Source organism: Ostrea edulis, chromosome 3 (genome assembly GCF_947568905.1).
Source record: "Ostrea edulis chromosome 3, xbOstEdul1.1, whole genome shotgun sequence".
NCBI classification, from domain to species: domain Eukaryota; kingdom Metazoa; phylum Mollusca; class Bivalvia; order Ostreida; family Ostreidae; genus Ostrea; species Ostrea edulis.
The window spans coordinates 27,529,890-27,551,754 of NC_079166.1; the positions used below are offsets into that span (position 1 = coordinate 27,529,890).

Sequence of the window (21,865 nt, forward strand, 5' to 3'; positions counted from 1 at the left end):
AAATTATCATACAGTGAATCTAAAATTATGAAATGTACAAATTATCACAGGGAACACATTCCTGCATAAAATTCAATCAAAACTGCCAGAGTAAAATATGGGACAAAAAATGTCTAGGTTTGAATGGACTGATGAGCACATTCTCTATTCCATAAAATACCATTACGGGTGGTGCAACCTAGATAATTCACGGTAAACAGTATTTCCTGAAGGCAGTGCAACCCAGATAATTTATTGTAAACACCACTTCTTTAGGCAGTGCAACCCAGATAATTTACTGTAAATGTCCCGTGGGGATCCTGGTTAGAATAGGTCCTCAGTACCCCTTGCTTGTCGTAAGAGGCGACTAAATGGGGCGGTCCTTCAGATGAGACCGCAAAAACCGAGGTCCAGTACACGTGTCACAGCAGATGTGGCATAATAAAGATCCCTCCCTGCTCAAAGGCTGTAAGCGCTGAGCATAGGCCTAAATTTTGCAGCCCTTCACTGGCAATGGTGATGTCTCCATATATGAGTAAAAGATTCTCGAGAGGGACGTAAAACAATATTCAATCAATCAATCAATTTACTGTAAACAACACTTCCCAGTGCAACCTAGACAATTTACTGTAAACATCACTTCCTGAAGACAGTGCAACCCAGATAATTTACTGTAAACATCACTTCCCAGTGCAATCTGACAATTTACTGTAAACATCCACTTCTTTACCCAGGCAATTTAATGTAAACATCACTTTTTTAGGCAGTGTAGCACAATTTACATGTACTATAAACATCATTCCTGAAGACAGTGCAACCCAGATAATTTACTGTATCACTCCCTAAGCAGTGCAAATCATGTAAATTACTATACAATGTATCATTTCGTAAGTAATATACTAACACTAATACTGTGTGCATCACTTCAAAGTCTGATGCCACCCACATAAATTTCTACATGTGTACTTAATTAAGCAGATTCAAAAAGCAAATTAATAAGCCATTGTAAATACTTTGGCATATTATGATCGAGAATTAGTGCTCAACAAGTTGCACTAAAGTAATACTAAAATTTGGCATCAATTATAAATCAGCAAATTTAAAACCTCGTGAAGGGCACCTGTTAATGTAAGAAGTACCTGTAGATATAGAAGTTGATCAGTGAGATATACCTCTGTCAAATGATAGACCCTGTGATCAGCATCAGGAGCTCAATTCCTGTGTTCACCAGTTGTAAAAATTCACATATAGACAGACCATGCCTCATGTTTGTCTCATTCAAAGACCATCTGAATTGTCTCAAAACGACATCATTTTATAATTTAAACTGTTCAGGGATGAATCAGCTTTCAGCAGTTTTCATAATGTGCGGCTTTTTTATGTAGAGTAGGTATTCAACACCTATTGTTTGTAAACCTTTAAAATTGATAGAATTATTCTAGTCTGCATTTTTTTTATAGCATTCTTTTGCCAGTCTACACCTATTTAGTTTACAATTAACAGCTCCACAGACACACAGATCCACAGGCACATCTAATCAATTTAGCCACAACCTATTTAGTTTACAATTAACAGCTCCACAGACACACGTCTCAGATTCACATGCACATCCAATCAAGCCAGTCAGCAAATGTCATCTACAAACTGGGGGTGCTGGCATCTTGAAAGAAATGTGCATGTAACGAAACAACTCTGTATAAAGCTCTAGTCCATCTACCTAATATTGCAGTCACTATACACAATTACTCATGGCAATTTTTTTGCTGGAGATGTCCATTGTCAAGGATATAAAAAGACAAGCACTCAAACACCATGACATCCGGCTTAACTCTGTTACATGTCAATTATCAGGATATCAATAAATCGTAATATTGAACAGTGTTAATACAATGTAATAAGCAAATTGAACACTTTGGACACTTCTTGATAGAAGTCATCCTTTATGGTTGACCATTCCCACAAGTCACGTCATCCCCTACTGTCCCTAGGGGGGTCAACAGCAACTATACATGTCCCAAACGACAATTCAGCTAACTAAAAACTGCACAACTATGACAGTCTCTGCGTAATTCATTCACCTGCTGCACATCCAGTGACGGGAAATTTCATAGGTGACACCAAATGTGCATCCTTTCAATTGCTCTCTGATATACACCTGCTCTCAGTGCCCCCAGTGCGTGGAAAATTCTTACCCAATAGAAAAACTATTTTCCATCTCAACTATGCTTACCAAAACACTTGACCTTTAACTGGAATTGAAATACACAAATTTTCAATCAAGGGAGATTACTGTGGAAGAAGCATCTTAATTGAATCCAAACTTCTGAATCAGCAATTTCACAAGAATGACCTGGAAGCTATTGATACCCCAAAAAATTATATCAGCCTTTCAACAATTGGATATTACACAGAGAGATATTTGGTTTGAATCTTATTTATCCTGATCATTTATTGGTAAATTAACATTCATAAAAGAAAAAGTTAATGCCTCACGTAATTCAAATTTACACCATGAAGAATACATTTCTTAACATGAGATAATGCTTATTTATATGACAGATTTAATCCCTATAAATCAAACATACACTTCAAAAGCAATAAAAGTTAATCAGCGAGATTCAATGATTAATGCTATAGACATCTCAACATGTACGCTGAGGTCACCATTAAGTGTCAGGCGATGACTTTCACTGAGTGGATCAAACAATATTTAAATCCGACTTAAGGATTTCTATTTGCCTTGTCCTTATCAGTGAAATCATCACCTATCTCAATCTGCTCGCTTAACTTCACAGTTTGTATAAAAATGAAAACAGTTACTCCCATAACTGTTGTTTATAAGTTACTCTTTACAGTATAGGGTTAGATAACAAAGAAACAAACATTAGGTAGAGCCAGAGTTAAAACAGATTATGCATTACACAATTCACTGAACACTTCAATAAAAAGGATCAGTGGAATTAGCAGGAAAATTGAAATCGACTTTGTCCAGTCTAGGTAAGGGTCAGCTAGGATTAATGAATCATTAAGTAAAAATAACAAGACTCTGGTCCAAAATTAAAACTAGTTACCCTTACACCTTCCCTGTTAACTAGTTACCCTTACACCTTCCCTGTTAACTAGTTACCCGTACACCTTCCCTGTTAACTAGTTACCCTAACACCTTCCCTGTTAACTAGTTACCCTAACACCTTCCCTGTTAACTAGTTACCCTAACACCTTCCCTGTTAACTAGTTACCCATACACCTTCCCTGTTAACTAGTTACCCTAACACCTTCCCTGTTAACTAGTTACCCATACACCTTCCCTGTTAACTAGTTACCCTTACACCTTCCCTGTTAACTAGTTACCCATACACCTTCCCTGTTAACTAGTTACCCTTACACCTTCCCTGTTAACTAGTTACCCATACACCTTCCCTGTTAACTAGTTACCCTAACACCTTCCCTGTTAACTAGTTACCCTAACACCTTCCCTGTTAACTAGTTACCCTAACACCTTCCCTGTTAACTAGTTACCCATACACCTTCCCTGTTAACTAGTTACCCTTACACCTTCCCTGTTAACTAGTTACCCATACACCTTCCCTGTTAACTAGTTACCCTTACACCTTCCCTGTTAACTAGTTACCCATACACCTTCCCTGTTAACTAGTTACCCTAACACCTTCCCTGTTAACTAGTTACCCTAACACCTTCCCTGTTAACTAGTTACCCTAACACCTTCCCTGTTAACTAGTTACCCATACACCTTCCCTGTTAACTAGTTACCCTTACACCTTCCCTGTTAACTAGTTACCCATACACCTTCCCGGTTAACTAGTTACCCTTACACCTTCCCTGTTAACTAGTTACCCATACACCTTCCCTGTTAACTAGTTACCCTAACACCTTCCCTGTTAACTAGTTACCCTAACACCTTCCCGGTTAACGAGTTACCCATACACCTTCCCTGTTAACCAGTTACCCTAACACCTTCCCTGTTAACCAGTTACCCATACACCTTCCCTGTTAACTAGTTACCCTAACACCTTCCCTGTTAACCAGTTACCCATACACCTTCCCTGTTAACTAGTTACCCTAACACCTTCCCACCTTGTTAACATTCATTAACAATTCTCTCCCCAGCCAAGAATAAGTGGTCAGTGTTTTTCCTGGTTTCCATGACAATATGTGGATGCAGAGTGATGGACTCTCCATACATGGGGAGGTACACCAGGTCGACCCCCCCCCCAATATTTACACCTGGGAAGATTGACACAATGCTCCCTCCTCCCCCCCCCCCACACACACACACCAATGTTTACACCTGGGAAGATTGACACAATGCTCCCTCCTCCTGACCCCCCCCACCCCACACCAATGTTTACACCTGGGAAGATTGACACAATGCTCCCTCCTCCTGACCCCCCCCCCCCACCCCCACCAATGTTTACACCTGGGAAGATTGACACAATGCTCCCTCCTCCTGACCCCCACCCCCACCAATGTTTACACCTGGGAAGATTGACACAATGCTCCCTCCTCCTGACCCCACCCCCACCCCCACCAATGTTTACAGCTGGGAAGATTGACACAATGCTCCCTCCTCCTGACCCCCCACCCCCCCCCCCCCACCCCCACCAATGTTTACACCTAGGAAGATTGACACAATGCTGATGAAGGTGCCTTGCCCATGGATCACGTTATAAAACATGCAACATCCAGCAACCTCAAGTCAAGATTTGAACCAATGATATATCAACAGCTAGTCGAAAAACTAATAGCTTGTAAAAACTTACGATACCAGAATTACAACCTACAACCATTGCTTTGTCTTAAAATGTAATCAAGCTTTAATTAATAAACATAATATCCAATCTTTGCCTTTTCTAAAATCTGTGTGATGAATAAATCAGTCTTTATGAATTAAATCTTAGCCTTGAGATAGTTTGTGAAACTGGCTGCAGATCACCAAGAAAATACAACCGTTCTAGAGTATTTTCCAGTAAAATCATGAACTCAGGCAGTCCAGAGTTCATCAGAGACAAGCCCGTTACAACTGTCCTCATAAAGTACATTTACGGGAGACACTGGAGATGCAGGGACAGACACATGCGTGATTTACGCAGCATTCCTAACAATACACGCATATATGAATGTTCGAATATGACACATAAAGAAATCCTACAATCTGAGAACTATGAAGTCACAGAAGTTTCCCCTAATACAACTCAGTACAGTATTTAGCTTGTGAAGATTTAGGCTTAAAAAGCAAATTTTCAGAAACAATTCCAAATTAGGTCAAGCATAAAGGCTATGACATCAGTGTTTACGTATGTTGACATAAATGTGAATATAAATACTTGTTTTTCTGAGATTGGATCTTCTTTGGATACTGTGTAATTATCATTAACAGAGGCGTGTCAGAACCTGTGACAGATTAACAGCCCAGGATCACTCCAACCCTTCATACAGCGGACAGCAGGGTAAAAGTCTATATAACACAGTCAATACGAACAGTTCTGTAGAAAGCAAAGTGTTCATCTGCGAAATAAAAGCAGATATATCAGAAGTTAATCAGGTCAATTTAACCATTAATAAGACAGAGAGAGAGAGGGGGATATGAACTTGATTCTGAGGTCTTAAAGACAGCACTGGATTCATTTTGCCCTCAGTTAGATGCATTAATACTCAAAAATACCAAATTACATGCTTTTGACAGTACTAGTAAAAAAATTGGTATTTCAAATTGTGTGAATTATCACTCTCAAAAAACATAAAACACCACAGCCATCTAACACTCATTTAGTTACTTCATCACAGTCCCACGTGTTTCAGAAGACACTGTATATCATGTAGGAGACTATCTTTATATTAAACTCCACATGAATTCATGATCAGGGGATTTGAACTGTTAGAATCTTACTATTAGGTAAGCTACTCATGATATAGGCAAGTTAACACTTTAGAGGCAACTTTAGATCCAGTCTTTAAGCAAAGAAGTGCTATCATTTGTTAATGAATTCAAATAAGCATCAATGAATTAAAAAGCTTTCCAAAGAGAATTTAGTTAAACCACAAATAGTTTGGTTGTGAATAACATTTCTTCGATCCCCCTAAATATTTTGGATCTATGGATGAATGTATGAACCCCCGTGCATAGTCCTGATACAGGGGAGATCTGGTATGTACATTCCTGCTGGGATGATCTATGGCTACAAAATGACATAATTCGTATCTCCCTGGGCCGTCATTTTGAATTAAATGGATTATGGATTGGGACATATTTAATCTGGGTAGATATGGTCATTCTGGCACAATGTCCCGTCTCTGATATGCTTAATTAAGTGGCCAAATCCACACGCATTCCCTGCCTCTTTAGCTGCCATCATATTAACATTAAACTTCGAGATATATCCAAATTTTCCAATAATCACAGACAAAAATCGTACCTACCTCCTCACACTAATGTCCATTTCAAAATATAGCCATTACCTGCCGATTTAATCTTCGTTTTTTGTTTTGTTTTTTTTACATGTTCAGGTTTGTTGCATGTTATAACTACTATGACCATCATACCATGCATTTATTTTTTTAAAAAAAAATACAATTTGAACATATTAAAAGTCATATCATATTTTCATACAAAATAGAAAGTGATGTATGGCCCATTCAAAATGCGAAATTCTAAAAACTTCAATATCAGTGGCTTAGCCCCATCACCTGCTGTTAATGATGACAATTTCTTCCACTAATGGGCTTCCTTTTTTGTGAAATGCTAATGGCTTGTCCATTTTAGCCAAACATCTGAGTACATAAATCAAAAGAACAACTAAACATGTTATATTCCACCATGCTTTTTAACAACTTCAAAAACGTTTCATAAACTTACACACTCATCTACAATTACATAGACCTATAAACTGTCTACAAATATATACATGTGGTTGGGAAAATAAGATGTCTTTACTGTAAATAACACTAATTAATTAACTTGTAAATATTAATCAGTGTCAATTAATTACCCCACATAACACATACAGACTGGTGTTGACCTGTATATGAAGTTATAATATCAAAAGGACACATTGTATTTACATAAATATGCAAGAATTCATAGGTCATTAAGTTTAATGGCCAAAAAAAAAGATTTCAACGAATTTCAAATCTGATACAAATCTGAAATGATCATCTTGTGAATACCACTTACCGGAAAGTTGTCTGTCCCTCACAGTAGTCCACAGCATGAATTTCAAATCAATTCTACAGCAACACTTAATTCTGATTAATGAATTCCAATAGTTTTTCTATTTGAAAATTCACCCAGAATTATAAGACTTTTTAACAATTATGAAAATCTCGAGTGCAAAACTCCAGCTGTAATAATGATTGGAACGGAATAATCTTAATCCCACTTAACACACTGATCTCCCGAGAATCCAAATGAAAAATTAATAAACCCCACAAATAAAAAAAACTCCAAAAACACAACAAAATTCAAGTCCTTATCCAGTCAGTTCACAGATTGTTGTCAATTAAAGTTCAATATTATTCCAAGGAATCCTGGAGAGAAAAAACAAATCAGGACTGAATCTGGCACATAAGCCTCTGGATTGTCCAATTAACCAATGTCAACACGTGTAGAGTTAGAGGAATGAGGGGGTCAACATCAAGCTGGCCTGAGAAAGGTAACACTGAGAGAATGTCCTCTCATCCAGGACACATCACAGCGGTCATAACAGTTTTATTGTGTCCTGTATACACCAGACTTATTAGTTTATGTTTCTCATTTGTTGTTGATGTATGTACAGTGCTGTGTTTAAAGCGTGCGAATATTGTTTCTGGTGAAAATTTAAAGTCCACATCAACCTAAATCAGATTATCCTAACTGGATTAAGGGATTAACTGGCGGATATTGTGAACTATCTTTTCCCAACTGTCCCATATTAATCAAAATAAAATCTGTTGGCTAGTATTGATATCATAAAATTATATAGAATGAAATTATATAATGCCTTGATTATTATTCAACAATGTATAATCCAGTGTATATTGGTGTACTGATGTTAGCCAAGTTTAGATTTCATTACACATTGTCCTATAATAATGTTCTTATAAATGTGTGTAACACGAATAATACTGTTCATAGTCAATTATTGTGTGTTAATATTACCCAAAATACGACAACAAATGCAATTACTTTTCTGTTATCACTATTTATTTTCAGTTTATTTTATGATATGGTTTATGTCATTTCAGTTTATTTTATGATGGTAATATAATATTTTAACTCACTTTACGATGGCTGGTGGTATAATATAACATATTTAGCTCATTTTACGATGGCCGGTGGTATAATATAACATTTTTAGCTCACTTTATGATGGCTGGTGGTATAATATAACATTTTTAGCTCACTTTACGATGGCCGGTGGTATAATATAACATTTTTAGCTCACTTTACGATGGCTGGTGGTATAATATAACATTTTTAGCTCACTTTATGATGGCCGGTGGTATAATATAACATTTTTAGTTCACTTTACGATGGCCGGTGGTATAATATAACATTTTTAGCTCACTTTACGATGGCCGGTGGTATAATATAACATTTTTAGCTCACTTTACGATGGCCGGTGGTATAATATAACATTTTTAGCTCACTTTACGATGGCTGGTGGTATAATATAATATTTTTAGCTCACTTTACGATGGCCGGTGGTATAATATAACATTTTTAGCTCACTTTACGATGGCTGGTGGTATAATATAACATTTTTAGCTCACTTTACGATGGCCGGTGGTATATAATATAACATTTTTAGCTCACTTTACGATGGCTGGTGGTATAATATAACATTTTTAGCTCACTTTACGATGGCCGGTGGTATAATATAACATTTTTAGCTCACTTTACGATGGCTGGTGGTATAATATAACATTTTTAGCTCACTTTACGATGGCCGGTGGTATATAATATAACATTTTTAGCTCACTTTACGATGGCTGGTGGTATAATATAACATTTTTAGCTCACTTTACGATGGCCGGTGGTATAATATAACATTTTTAGCTCACTTTACGATGGCCGGTGGTATATAACATTTTTAGCTCACTTTACGATGGCCGGTGGTATATAACATTTTTAGCTCACTTTACGATGGCCGGTGGTATATAACATTTTTAGCTCACTTTATGATGGCCTGTATAATAACATTTTTAACTCACTTTATGATGACCGGTATAATAATATTTTAACTCACTTTATGATGGCCAGCATAATAATATTTTAACTCACTTTATGATGGCCGGCATAATATTTTAACTCACTTTATGATGGCCGGTATTATAACATTTTTAACTCACTTTATGATGGCCGGTGGTATATAACATTTTTAGCTCACTTTACGATGGCCGGTGGTATATAACATTTTTAGCTCACTTTACGATGGCCGGTGGTATATAACATTTTTAGCTCACTTTATGATGGCCTGTATAATAACATTTTTAACTCACTTTATGATGGCCGGTATAATATTTTAACTCACTTTATGATGGCCGGTAAAATAATATTTTAACTCACTTTATGATGGCCGGTACACCGGTAATAACATTTTCAGCTAATTATATGATGGACATCATTTTCGGATATAATTTCTATGCAAACATTTCTTTCTACGCAAACATTTCTAACTTATTTGCGGATTAAATGATTACATATGAAAATCATCATGGATGCAAAGTTTATAAAATTTAATAAAATTCAGAAATTATTAACTTTAAAATTTACTGGAATTGCATTTTTAGAGGGGGTTGGGGTGGGGAATCAGAATGACTATGGGACTCAGCCAAACAGCTTTTAAAAACCCACCAAGATTTCTAAGTCAGTAATAAAATATAAAATGACAAAAAAGATATGTATTAACTTTCCAATTTTTGTGATGATGTGTTAGTCGACATCTTTAAAATCTAAAGATGCAAACAAAACGTTCATTTTTTTATTATGGTATAATTTTTCTTTCTTATCGAATTTCTGTCTTGATGGAATCTCAATTTCTCGAGAGATGATCAAATATTCAGTGTATCTTAGTTATTTTAATTTTCACTTAAAATTGCATCAATTTGCAAATATTACATCAAAATATTTTTTTTTTAAAACCCAACATTTGTCTTCCAGTTCTGAATGTATCTGTTGAAGATGGCAGCATGCCAGCGGCCAGGTTCTTTGCAGGCTCTTGGACAGATCTTACACAACAGATGGTTAAAATCTGTGCCAGCTAGCTGACATTGTTTTTTCAAAGAAAATTCTACAAGCTTGTTTTGACAATATAATATCAAGCATCTTGTTTTTAAAGTGGGAAAAAATCACTGCATTATCTATAGACATGTAGAATTCTTTTAACTTCTACAAGAAGATCAATAGGATGACTGATAAAGATCTGACACATACACTGACGGGTTCCAAGGCCCAAACCAAGAGGTATTGAGGTATATTTATATATACTCATACTACAAATAGCACTTTTCAGCTTTCAGCTCTTTGGAAAACTTAACCACAGGCCAGGTCTACTAGTATGATCTTTTCCAACAAGCAATATATACTTTTGCTGCTATCGCCAGGACATTTGCCATAAATTTTTCAAAGAATATATTATTTTTTTTAAAGCTTTGGTCTACATGTATACCCCTTGTTAACATTAATCACATGCACTTCATACTCGGTCACAACATAATGATAATTTGAATTCAATATAAAATAATCTAGCTAGCTTAATTGTGCTAAGTTTCTAGTGTATTTTACTGTATCAGCTAGTCATTGCTATAGTACCATGCCTAATCAAAGCATACGTAATACAACCTATCATCCGTGATCTAATTCCACATCCGTAGTACGACTTATCATCAGCGATCTATTTCCACATCCGTAATACGACCTATCATCCATGATCTATTTCCACATCCGTAGTACGACCTATCATCAGCGATCTATTTCCACATCCGTAGTACGACTTATCATCAGCAATCTATTTCCACATCCGTAGTACGACCTATCATCAGCGATCTATTTCCACATCCGTAGTACGACATCACCAGCAATCTATTTCCACATCCGTAATACGACCTATCATCCGTGATCTATTTCCACATCCGTAGTACGACCTATCATCAGCGATCTATTTCCACATCCGTAGTATGACCTATCATCTGTGATCTATTTCCACATCCGTAGTATGACCTATCATCCGTGATCTATTTCCACATCCGTAGTACAACCTTTCATCAACGATCTATTTCTGCTTCCATTTTCACTTACAAGCCAGCAGCAGACCCAGCTCAATATTATCACATTATACATTTTCACAATGACAGGTACAAATTCTATCTTGGACATAAGACGGTGTTTGTATAATGAAAATGTACTACATGCAATACATTGATCTTAAACATACTATAAAATTCAAAGCTATGAAGTTAGGCAAGTCAAAGGGTTTTCTCAAAGGGAAATTTTCTGGCCATCTTACCTCTAATTCAAAGATTGGTTCCATCATTGTGTAACAGAATTAGATCTTTAAAATGAACAGGGAAAAGAATCACATAATGTCTGGATTAATATAATCCACACTCATTGTGTTTATCTGTAAATAGGGAAAGGTATCTGGTTCATCGACCATTAAAATTTATCTTCTACTGATAAAACCTGGAGATGTCCTCCACAGTAAAAACTCCATTATCAATTTTATTGTGGTAATTATATGACCTTGCGTATATACTGCTGGTCCGACTCCACCACCGAGAGAAGACGCAAGTTTGGACAAATTAAGCACAATTTATTTGAAATCATAATTACTGATTAAATAATCAAAAGTACTTGCTATCTATACATGAAAATAAGCACATGGGCAATGATAAACAACATCTGATTCAACAGAATTCATGATTCAAACCAGTCAACATCCAAGGTTCTTCCTCCTCCATTTGCAAAAAACTAATGATAAAAAACATAAATTAACACATGAAGATCAACCAATTAATCTGATTGCGTAATTTGTAGGATTATCAAGGTCAGTGATTATAAAATTTGTAGGATTCTCAAGGTCAGCGATTATAAAATTTGTAGGATTCTCAATGATTGTATAATTTGTAGGTCAAGCTAAGGTCAGTAATTATAAAATTTGTAGGATTCTCAACATCAGCAATTGTAAAATATGTAGGATTCTCAAGGTCAGTGATTATAAAATTTGTAAGATTCTCAAGGTCAGTGATTATAAAATTTGTAGGATGCTAAGGTCAGTGATTGTAAAATTTGTAGGATTCTCAAGGTCAGTGATAGTAAAATTAGTAGGATTCTCAAGGTCAGTGATAGTAAAATTAGTAGGATTCTCAAGGTCAGCGATTATAAAATTTGTAGGATTCTCAATGATTGTATAATTTGTAGGTCAAGCTAAGGTCAGTAATTATAAAATTTGTAGGATTCTCAACATCAACAATTGTAAAATTTGTAGGATTCTCAAGGTCAGTGATTATAAAATTTGTAGGATTCTCAAGGTCAGCGATTATAAAATTTGTAGGATGCTAAGGTCAGTGATTGTAAAATTTGTAGGATTCTCAACATCAGCAATTGTAAAATTTGTAGGATTCTCAAGGTCAATGATAGTAAAATTTGTAGGATTCTCAAGGTCAGTGATAGTAAAATTAGTAGGATTCGCAAGGTCAGTGATTATAAAACTTGTAGGATTCTCAACATCAGTGATTGTAGAATTTGTAGGATTCTCAAGGTCAATGATTGCTTAATTTGTAGGTCAAGCTAAGGTTACTGATTGTATAATTGAACTTCTGCAAGAAAATAAACATAAAAGTTACCCAATATTTTTTTCCTCTAATTTCTTCTAACAGATTTGTCCTCTGATTTTCAGAAACATGCACAAAGTAATCTCTCTCTCTCTTACAGTGAAACTTTGATTGCCAGCTTCATAGAAAAACCCTACTTCTTATACATACCAAGGTAAATCTTATATTCACAATGTAAACATGATGTAGTAAGAAACATAAAAATAATTAATAAAATTGGGGTTGTTCCTAGCCAATTATTGCATGGTTAAATGTCAAGGTATGCGACATAGAAATTGATAAATGTTTCATAATCAAGATCCACTGCAACAAGAAGTACAGGAGAGGATAGATCAACAAAGATCAAAGTGACAGGGATCATGGAGCTACCTGTGGTCAATCACAACACACATCTCACTGTCAGCAGAGTACTGAACACTAAATAAAGTCCACTTACAAGCAATTTACTGTACTACAACATAGCTCTCCTCCAGTCGTCACATTTGGACATTTCCTGGGGATGTCAGAATGTTGAATATCAGGCAGGTTTACACCAGTAAACAGACACCATGATCCAATATTTTACCACTAAACCTACAGATCACATGATCCAGTATTCTACCACTAAACCTACAGATCACATGATCCAGTATTCTACCACTAAACCTACAGATCACATGAACCAGTATTCTACCACTAAACCTACAGATCACATGATCCAGTATTCTACCACTAAACCTACAGATCACATGATCCAGTATTCTACCACTAGAGTTACAGATCACATGATCCAGTATTCTACCACTAAACCTACAGATCACATGAACCAGTATTCTACCACTAAACCTACAGATCACATGATCCAGTATTCTACCACTAAACCTACAGATCACATGATCCAGTATTTTACCACTAGAGTTACAGATCACATGATCCAGTATTCTACCACTAAACCTACAGATCACATGATCCAGTATTCTACCACTAAACCTACAGATCACATGATCCAGTATTCTACCACTAAACCTACAGATCACATGAACCAGTATTCTACCACTAAACCTACAGATCACATGATCCAGTATTCTACCACTAAACCTACAGATCACATGATCCAGTATTCTACCACTAGAGTTACAGATCACATGATCCAGTATTCTACCACTAAACCTACAGATCACATGATCCAGTATTCTACCACTAAACCTACAGATCACATGAACCAGTATTCTACCACTAAACCTACAGATCACATGATCCAGTATTCTACCACTAAACCTACAGATCACATGATCCAGTATTCTACCACTACAGTTACAGATCACATGATCCAGTATTTTACCACTGGAGTTACAGATCACATGATCCAGTATTCTACCACTACAGTTACAGATCACATGATCCAGTATTCTACCACTAGAGTTACAGATCACATGATCCAATATTTTACCACTAAACCTACAGATCACATGATCCAGTATTCTACCACTAAACCTACAGATCACATGATCCAGTACTCTACCACTAAACCTACAGATCACATGATCCAGTATTCTACCACTAAACCTACAGATCACATGATCCATTAGCCAGTGTTAGATGAATGCCATCTTCGTGTATCTACTCCATAGATTGACATGTTTATTAACAGCTTCATTTGTGAAAACGGTCATAATTTGTAAACTATAGTTAGACAACGCCATGTACTCACTCTACCCCAAAAGGGGAATCTGATAAAACTAGGTTGACTCTAGGTTGAACTTCATTGATTGAAAATGAAAGGTCACCCAAGATTAAGAAATAGAACAGAGCTCTATTAGTAAGACCCCAGAAACAAGTATTAAGGATGCACGCTTGATGATGTTAGAACTTTTAAAATACTTTACATAAAAAAAGCCTTACCATATTTACCTTAGTAAACACCTTTTCTTACAGGTGAAAAGATCAACTCTATCCAATTTTGTTGATGCAAATTAATAATTATGAAAAATATCAAAGGTGTCAAGCACTTATGGGAATTATATTTTATTTTGTTAGTGTGCCGATAAACATCTTATCCAGAAACTTCAATGCAAAGTTCTATATACATTTAAAAATTACCCATTAAAAAATATATTGAACAAAAGTTTAAAGCAAGAAATCTTGTTAAGCTTTAAAAAGTCAAAAGGAAAACAAAATACCTACCAATAAAACACCTGGCAGTGTTGCGGAAATTTAAGATGAGTTTTAATAACTATCATTTACAGCAGTAATCTTACCTAGCGGGCGATAAATGGTTACGTAATGGCTCTAATAATAACACCTCTCAATGTTGTCAAAAGTTTTACACTAAATGATGAAGGATTTAATCATAAACCCTATGTTGTAAAGAATATCTAGGTGATAAGAGCGTGATAACTAGTAATCAAACGTTTCCTGTATGTGTAGATTAAATGTAACTAAGCTATATAATCATATGCAGGAGCACATGCATATTTTTCATCCAGAAAAGACTGTTGATATTTTTATACTATTGGAGTAATTTTGTGTTGATATTTTTATACTATTGGAGTAATATTGTGTTGATATTTTTATACTATTGGAGTAATATTGTGTTGATATTTTTATACTATTGGAGTAATATTGTGTTGATATTTTTATACTATTGGAGTAATATTGTGTTGATATTTTTATACTATTGGAGTAATATTGTTTTTTGTCTATCTATCGTGTCTCAGTAATGTAAAACTTAGCCATAAAGCACTGAACTATACAAAATCCTTAGTGAACTGAAAGGGCAAAAGTCATGCGACAGATAATGGTTAAATATCAAGACCAAATCTGCCACAACTGACCTTGACCAGACTCATGCAAGGACATATTGCTTGTTTTATAATCTATGTATACTGTTCACTACTTTCCTGATATTAATAAACACAGATTCCACACAGTGAGTGATCTCTTTTAAAAGTGCTAATGAAATCACAACACAGTATATTGGAAGATAGCAATCCAACAGTGTTAATGAAATCAGAATACAATGAGCTGTCAAATATCATTTCCATTGACCTTGACCTTCTATATCATCCTTGAACACAATCAAGAAACTCCAGCCCATTTTATAAAAAGGTCAAAAAGAGAGTTCATCCTTTCCATGTCATTCTAAAATTTTAGCTTACACCTCATAAAGCATTGCTCACACAGTTTGAGACCTTGCACCTCATAAAGCATTGCACAAAAATTGGTTTCTCTCTCTCTCTCTCTCTCCCCCCCCCCCCCCCCTCTCTCTCAAAAACTTTAAGAAAGTAGATTCTTCTGTAAAATCTATAAATATTCAATATGTGATAAAATTATTTGTCATCCAAGGCAGCCTTAATCTTTTATCCAGCAGGCAATCTTTGGTACTGCATTCCTTACTTAGATACATGCACACAGTTCAATGTCTATTAGATTTACATCTTGGGTTTAATAGGGGTGGAAACCTTAAAGTTCACCTTTTTCTCTAGAGTAAAAATGTTATTTATATATACACAAAGGCTTTGTTGGAACTAGTTTATTTGCTTTACAGAAGTTAGAAATCATCAAACACCTACGGACAATCAACAACAGGTGGTAAAAACAGGCACAGACCAGGTCATCTGTTGGAAAATATTTCGCAAGTAAGAAATTTAATTAATTTTCTGGACACTCCAGAATTAAAAGATATGTGACAAAAAATTCATTTACAGACTGACCAGTTAGACCAGCTCACAGGTTGAGGTCCAATTATTGTACTTCATGCATTAATTCTAATTCAGGGGATATAAATCTAATATCATAAAACAAAACTACACTACTGTTTGTGGCCAATTATTCATAATTCACAAATGTCACAAGAAATCAAATCAATATTCATAATTCCTGTCCTTAAAGACCTCTCACAAATCATCCAATACACCCAGCAATATAAAGGCAGAGCTAGTACAGTAATATAGTTCTTACCAGTTCAACTTTCCCGTCTTCGAACTCCACCACAGCAAGGGCAGGCACAGCAATTTTCTTTTTTCTCCAAGTCATTGACACAGATCTTGTGAAGTGGAGAAACCTCCTATGGGGACTGTGGCCAGGGAGGGGAGGATGGGACGCTCCACCCTCCCCATCATCTTCTGCTGGCAGCGTGGCTCGCCTCTTCCACTTCAAACTCAGGTGCAGTGAATCGCTGAGGTGGTGTATAGAATCCCATGACCACCGCCGCCGGTGCAGGTAACCACGCAATGCAGGGTTCTCCGTCTCCAGCGACATTCTCCTCTGTTTTAAATGCTGCATGTCTACCATGACCTTGTCCGTCTCCACGGACATCCGCCGTCGGTGCAATCGCCGCATGTCTATTGCTGTGGATAATCACAACTGGCCATTACCACTGCAGAAGTTGTAAATTTCCCCTTCAACAATATAACCCTGCAATAATGTGGAGTGGATCTCATACACAGGAAAAGACACTCAAATTACCTAAGGATGAGATAATTTGATAATAGCAGGGATATAAATAAATATGAATATATACACATATATAGATATATACCTTGAACTTCCTACAATCGCCACAACCTACCCCGGTGGTACACTAAGAGACACACTGTATTAACTTGATTTTAAACCTTTTTTTTATTATCTTAACTGACAAATTGTGAGATCTAATCCTTTTGAAAAGCACTCCCAGTTGTAGAAATAAAATCAGTCCGTAAATTGAACATGTAAAATCCACAATGCTGTTATATTATTTACGCTAAAATATTTTCCCACTTCAGAGTCACCGAGTGATCTTTAAATTTCCTTGCGGCTTTATCAAACATCCATTTTTTTAAGCTATTGATTTGAAAATAACTTATAATAACAGAAAATTGGTCAGGTTGAAGACCACATGCCAATCACTGTATTTTATGTCCGTGCAAACAGGAAAATTAATTTCTTTTACACCTTCAAATGCCCATGCATTTGCAGATATGGTAATCCTTCCCTCTAGTGATTCATAAATGCATGCATATTAAAAATCAATTCACTGAGAGTATATACTGGTATCTACATATACGCATATAACGATTTAGAAAAACTACCACGACTGTTCTTATTAATTCATCGACATTAAACAATTTTTTTCTTTAAAAAAAAAACACTGAACAAAGGATTTCATGCATATATGCATGCAATATAGAAGCTCATTTCATGAACCAGAATTGAAGGTATTGTTATTGTAATTAAAATTGGAGGTATTGTTATTATAAAGAAATGCTGTCTCACTAAACAACTGTGATAACAAAACCCTGCACTGGATCTCTATAAAAGAACACTAGACGTGTATGTAACAAATATGTTACCATTCATAAAATATCACCTCTGTTAACAATACCCGTTTCCACATCTCAAGTTAAGACATCTAGGGGGCAGCACCTTCAGGTGAAATCATCTTCCGAGACGCCCTGGCGAGACTGTAAAGCAATGCTGGTGTTCACCAAAGTCCTGCGTGAATAGATCAAGAAAAACTCAACAAATTCGCCATACTTTAAAATCCTGCCATGTGTCTTGATACATCTTTACTATAAGAGCCCCTCCTACACCTCGCCCGATCATCAACTATTTTACGGTGTTGTTCTAGGCCATTTCTCTGCCACCTCAACTGACCATAGCAATATTAAAATGGATCGGGGACACCTCCAATGCACTAACATTCAATGTACCACGTAGTAGATTTGAGAAGTCTCAAGTAAATTGATGTGGGTGGGGGTGAGGTAAAGGGGGAGGAGGGGGGGGATTCTCCACTGTTTTATTGGTCAGCCACTCAGACAGGTGCGTTTATTCTGTATATACTCTGGTTTCCACCCATAACTAAAACCTCATCATACTAAAATCCAAGCTGACAAAAGACATAAATAAAACTTGTTTGTTAATCATCATAAATAAATAGTTTAAACTTTTCAACTTTCTTCCTTAAATAGGGTATTGAACAAATAAAGACAGGTAAAGTTTTATCCTAATCTTACCAATTCATATTGTGCATTGCTCCACATATCACAGTTTCTGTCATTTTGCTTGGACATAAAGGGACTGGTTTTAAAAGAAATACTTTTCATTTTCGATGTTGAATATCAAAAATATAATTCATTTACAGTTGACAACCAAAATTTGGAAATTCTGAATGCAAGAATAAGAGCACAGGATTTTGACACAATCTGAGCAAACTGATATATAGGGTATATTATTTTATTTACAAATCCAACTCTGGGCCCTGTCTGGCATACAAGCTTAAGAAAAGAAGAACAAAAAAGTGACAATCAAAAGACCAAAAATACAGAAAAAAAAAAAGAGTGTACAGCAAATTAAGCTGTCTAGAAATACAGAGTGTGTATACATTATATATACCAATTTGCTCAGATTGTGTCAAAACCCTGTGGATAAGAGCAATATTCTAGCTTTGACCCTGGGTTAAGTAAACAAGTCTTGAGCCTTGTTGATGTTTACAAACAAATAACATTTTGCGATTTCAAGCATCCTAATTTTGCACAGACACAAATGTAACTTTTAAATGGCACATTTTACCTACTTGTCATGGGATATATATATCGTAAACTTAGATCAGTAACCACACACTTTAAAAACTTTGTGCACAATAGCATACCTCATAATCTTTGTTCACACAACAAATAATAAATTCTCTATGATAAACATCTGTCATAATGTATAATTTTTTGTGTTCAAAACCATCTAAACAAATTAGACAGTAGATTTTGATCAACAAAATTTGGGGGGAAATTGTGAATCAGTTCCTTTAATATGTTCTATATAATTCTTGTGCAGACTTTCAGAGCACAATATATGGTAAAAAAAAATTTGGACCAATTCAATCTTCATCCATTATATTTGATGAGCAGTAAAGGCATGCACCTAAAATATTTGAATTGGCCCTCATAAATAAATGTAACATTAAACCTCTAAAGCTTAAAAATCATGATGACTATCTTCTAGACATAATTCAACAAATCCATAAATAAAGACACAACAGGAAACATTTCCTGTTTAAATTGTACAGCAGATATTGTGCAAGTCGATCTGCACAAGTTCCCTATGTTATAATAAGCATCTGATGTAAGAGTAATTTTCACAGCACTTATCTCTTTTTCGCTCGTGATATAATAATCAAATGCCGATGACCGCTCATGCAGTCAAACTTTTAACGTAATCGAGTGCAAACCATTGACTTCCTTATATAACCACGTAATGCTGGCCGTAATGGTGACAATGACTTAGTACCGGTCACATGTGCTATACAGTAACTGTATACTACAGACTGCCACAAGTGTCACTAACAAGGTAACTGAATCTTGAGTCGGTTATTTTGTTTGGTGATATGGACAGACGTCGGTCTCTGCAGTTTGGGATTAGAACGGGGGATATCGAGACTGCAGGACACCTGTACCGTAGTACGAGAAATTCAATACACGAACCAGCATTATGTATACAATGAATAATATGTGTCTAATATTACAACTGTTTTATTATCTTTATGCTCAATGTTTGTTTTCTCATTTAGCACACACACACAGATACAGATATAATAAAAATATTACCTACATTTGACTAGTTTCTTTACTTCTCAGGAGTGTAATTAAAGGGATCAGTGGAATACACTCAATCAGATACTTTTATTACTTGTGAATTTAAGACTTTTCTATAATTATTTCTGGATTATATTTAGATATATTGGTGCTTTTTTTATATCACTTTGCAATCACTGTGTACATGTGTAACAAAGCAATTATGTGATATTTTATAAATATATATATATATACACACACATTTATTTCAATAATTTACTGATCTTTTTACATTTAACTTGCTTCTAGGAGAAAAAAATATGAAACAGCAAGGGGGATAACTGTTTGAAGTACATGTTCTGTCCAAGACGGGTTTTTTTTCTTCACCTTTCTTGTTGCACAGTAACACAGTTTTCACTTTTTATTAGCTAGAGACACTTCATGAATAACACTCATAATTCAGTACATCACCAATTTTCTGTAATTATCACAAGTTTCATTTGCTTCTACCAGAAAAAAAAAACCCTAAAAAACAATTTAAATGTTAATTCCTCTATTTCAGATCTGACACCATCCAAACAATTTTAAAAGATGCATCCTGGGAATATTTTGCTATGAAAAAGCAATTATTTTCCCACTACAAACCCCCTGTTGTAATTAACATTTAAACTGATGCATTTCATTTTCAGCTTCATGCCACATAAATTTGGAGGGTGCTTGTAGAAGCTTCAATCTTTTCCTTCCTGTGAAGTTTGTGGGATCTCTTAAGTGGCAAGCATTAATTTGTTTGACACATACGATATCCAACAAAATGTAAACATGCTTTCCCTGGAATGTGTTGTTATCAAGCCAGCAATCCTCATGTCCAGCAGAAGTAAAACACTTGTCCAATAATTCATACATTCAGAGCATATTATATTAAACAATTCACTCATCCATTCACAGCATATTATATTAAACAATTCAACAATTCCATGTTCAAAGCATATTATATTAAACAATTCACCAATTCACATGCTCAGAGCATATTACATTCATCTATTCACACCTTCACGCGTTCAGAGCAAATCATATTCAACAATTCACACATTCAGAGCATATTATATTCAACAATTCACACATTCAGAGCATATTACATTCAACAATTCACACATTCAGAGCTTATTATATTCAACAATTCACATGCTCAGAGCATATTACATTCAACAATTCACACATTCAGAGCTTATTATATTCAACAATTCTCATGTTCAGAGCATATTATTTTCAACAATTCACCCATTCACATGTTTAGAGCATATTATAATAACAACAATTCAGTCTCGCTCTTTTGCATCATAGTACACACTGGTGGTAAATACATGGACTGTTGGTACATACTGGTACAAATACAAATTAATTACTGCGATGTGTTACTATGATGCCTTTCTTTGATCATTTTTGTTTGTAAAGAATCCTAATCTGGGAGCAAAATCTATCCCCATTATATACTATTACATGTATACGTACAATATATACTTTTCCAATAC

The 21,865-nt window shown here is 35.4% G+C and overlaps 1 protein-coding gene across 4 annotated transcripts in view; it reads right to left on the reverse strand.

Annotated features, from left to right (window-relative positions):
- The window catches only part of LOC125673484 (uncharacterized), a 116,239-nt gene extending 97,980 nt beyond the window's left edge, over positions 1-18,259 (reverse strand). For 2 of the 4 annotated variants that reach the window (XM_056160350.1, XM_056160348.1), the window contains exons 1-2: positions 17,330-17,889; positions 16,750-17,205 (exon numbers count right to left, since the gene is read on the reverse strand). In XM_056160350.1, the coding sequence (XP_056016325.1) occupies positions 16,750-17,130 (381 nt within the window). In that variant the 5' untranslated portion in view covers positions 17,131-17,205; positions 17,330-17,889. Of the gene's footprint in view, positions 1-15,047; positions 15,098-16,749; positions 17,206-17,329; positions 17,890-18,139 lie in introns of those variants that run through there. The other 2 variants (XM_056160349.1, XM_056160354.1) reach the window with 2 other exon arrangements.
- Between the last annotated feature and the right edge of the window lie 3,606 nt (positions 18,260-21,865).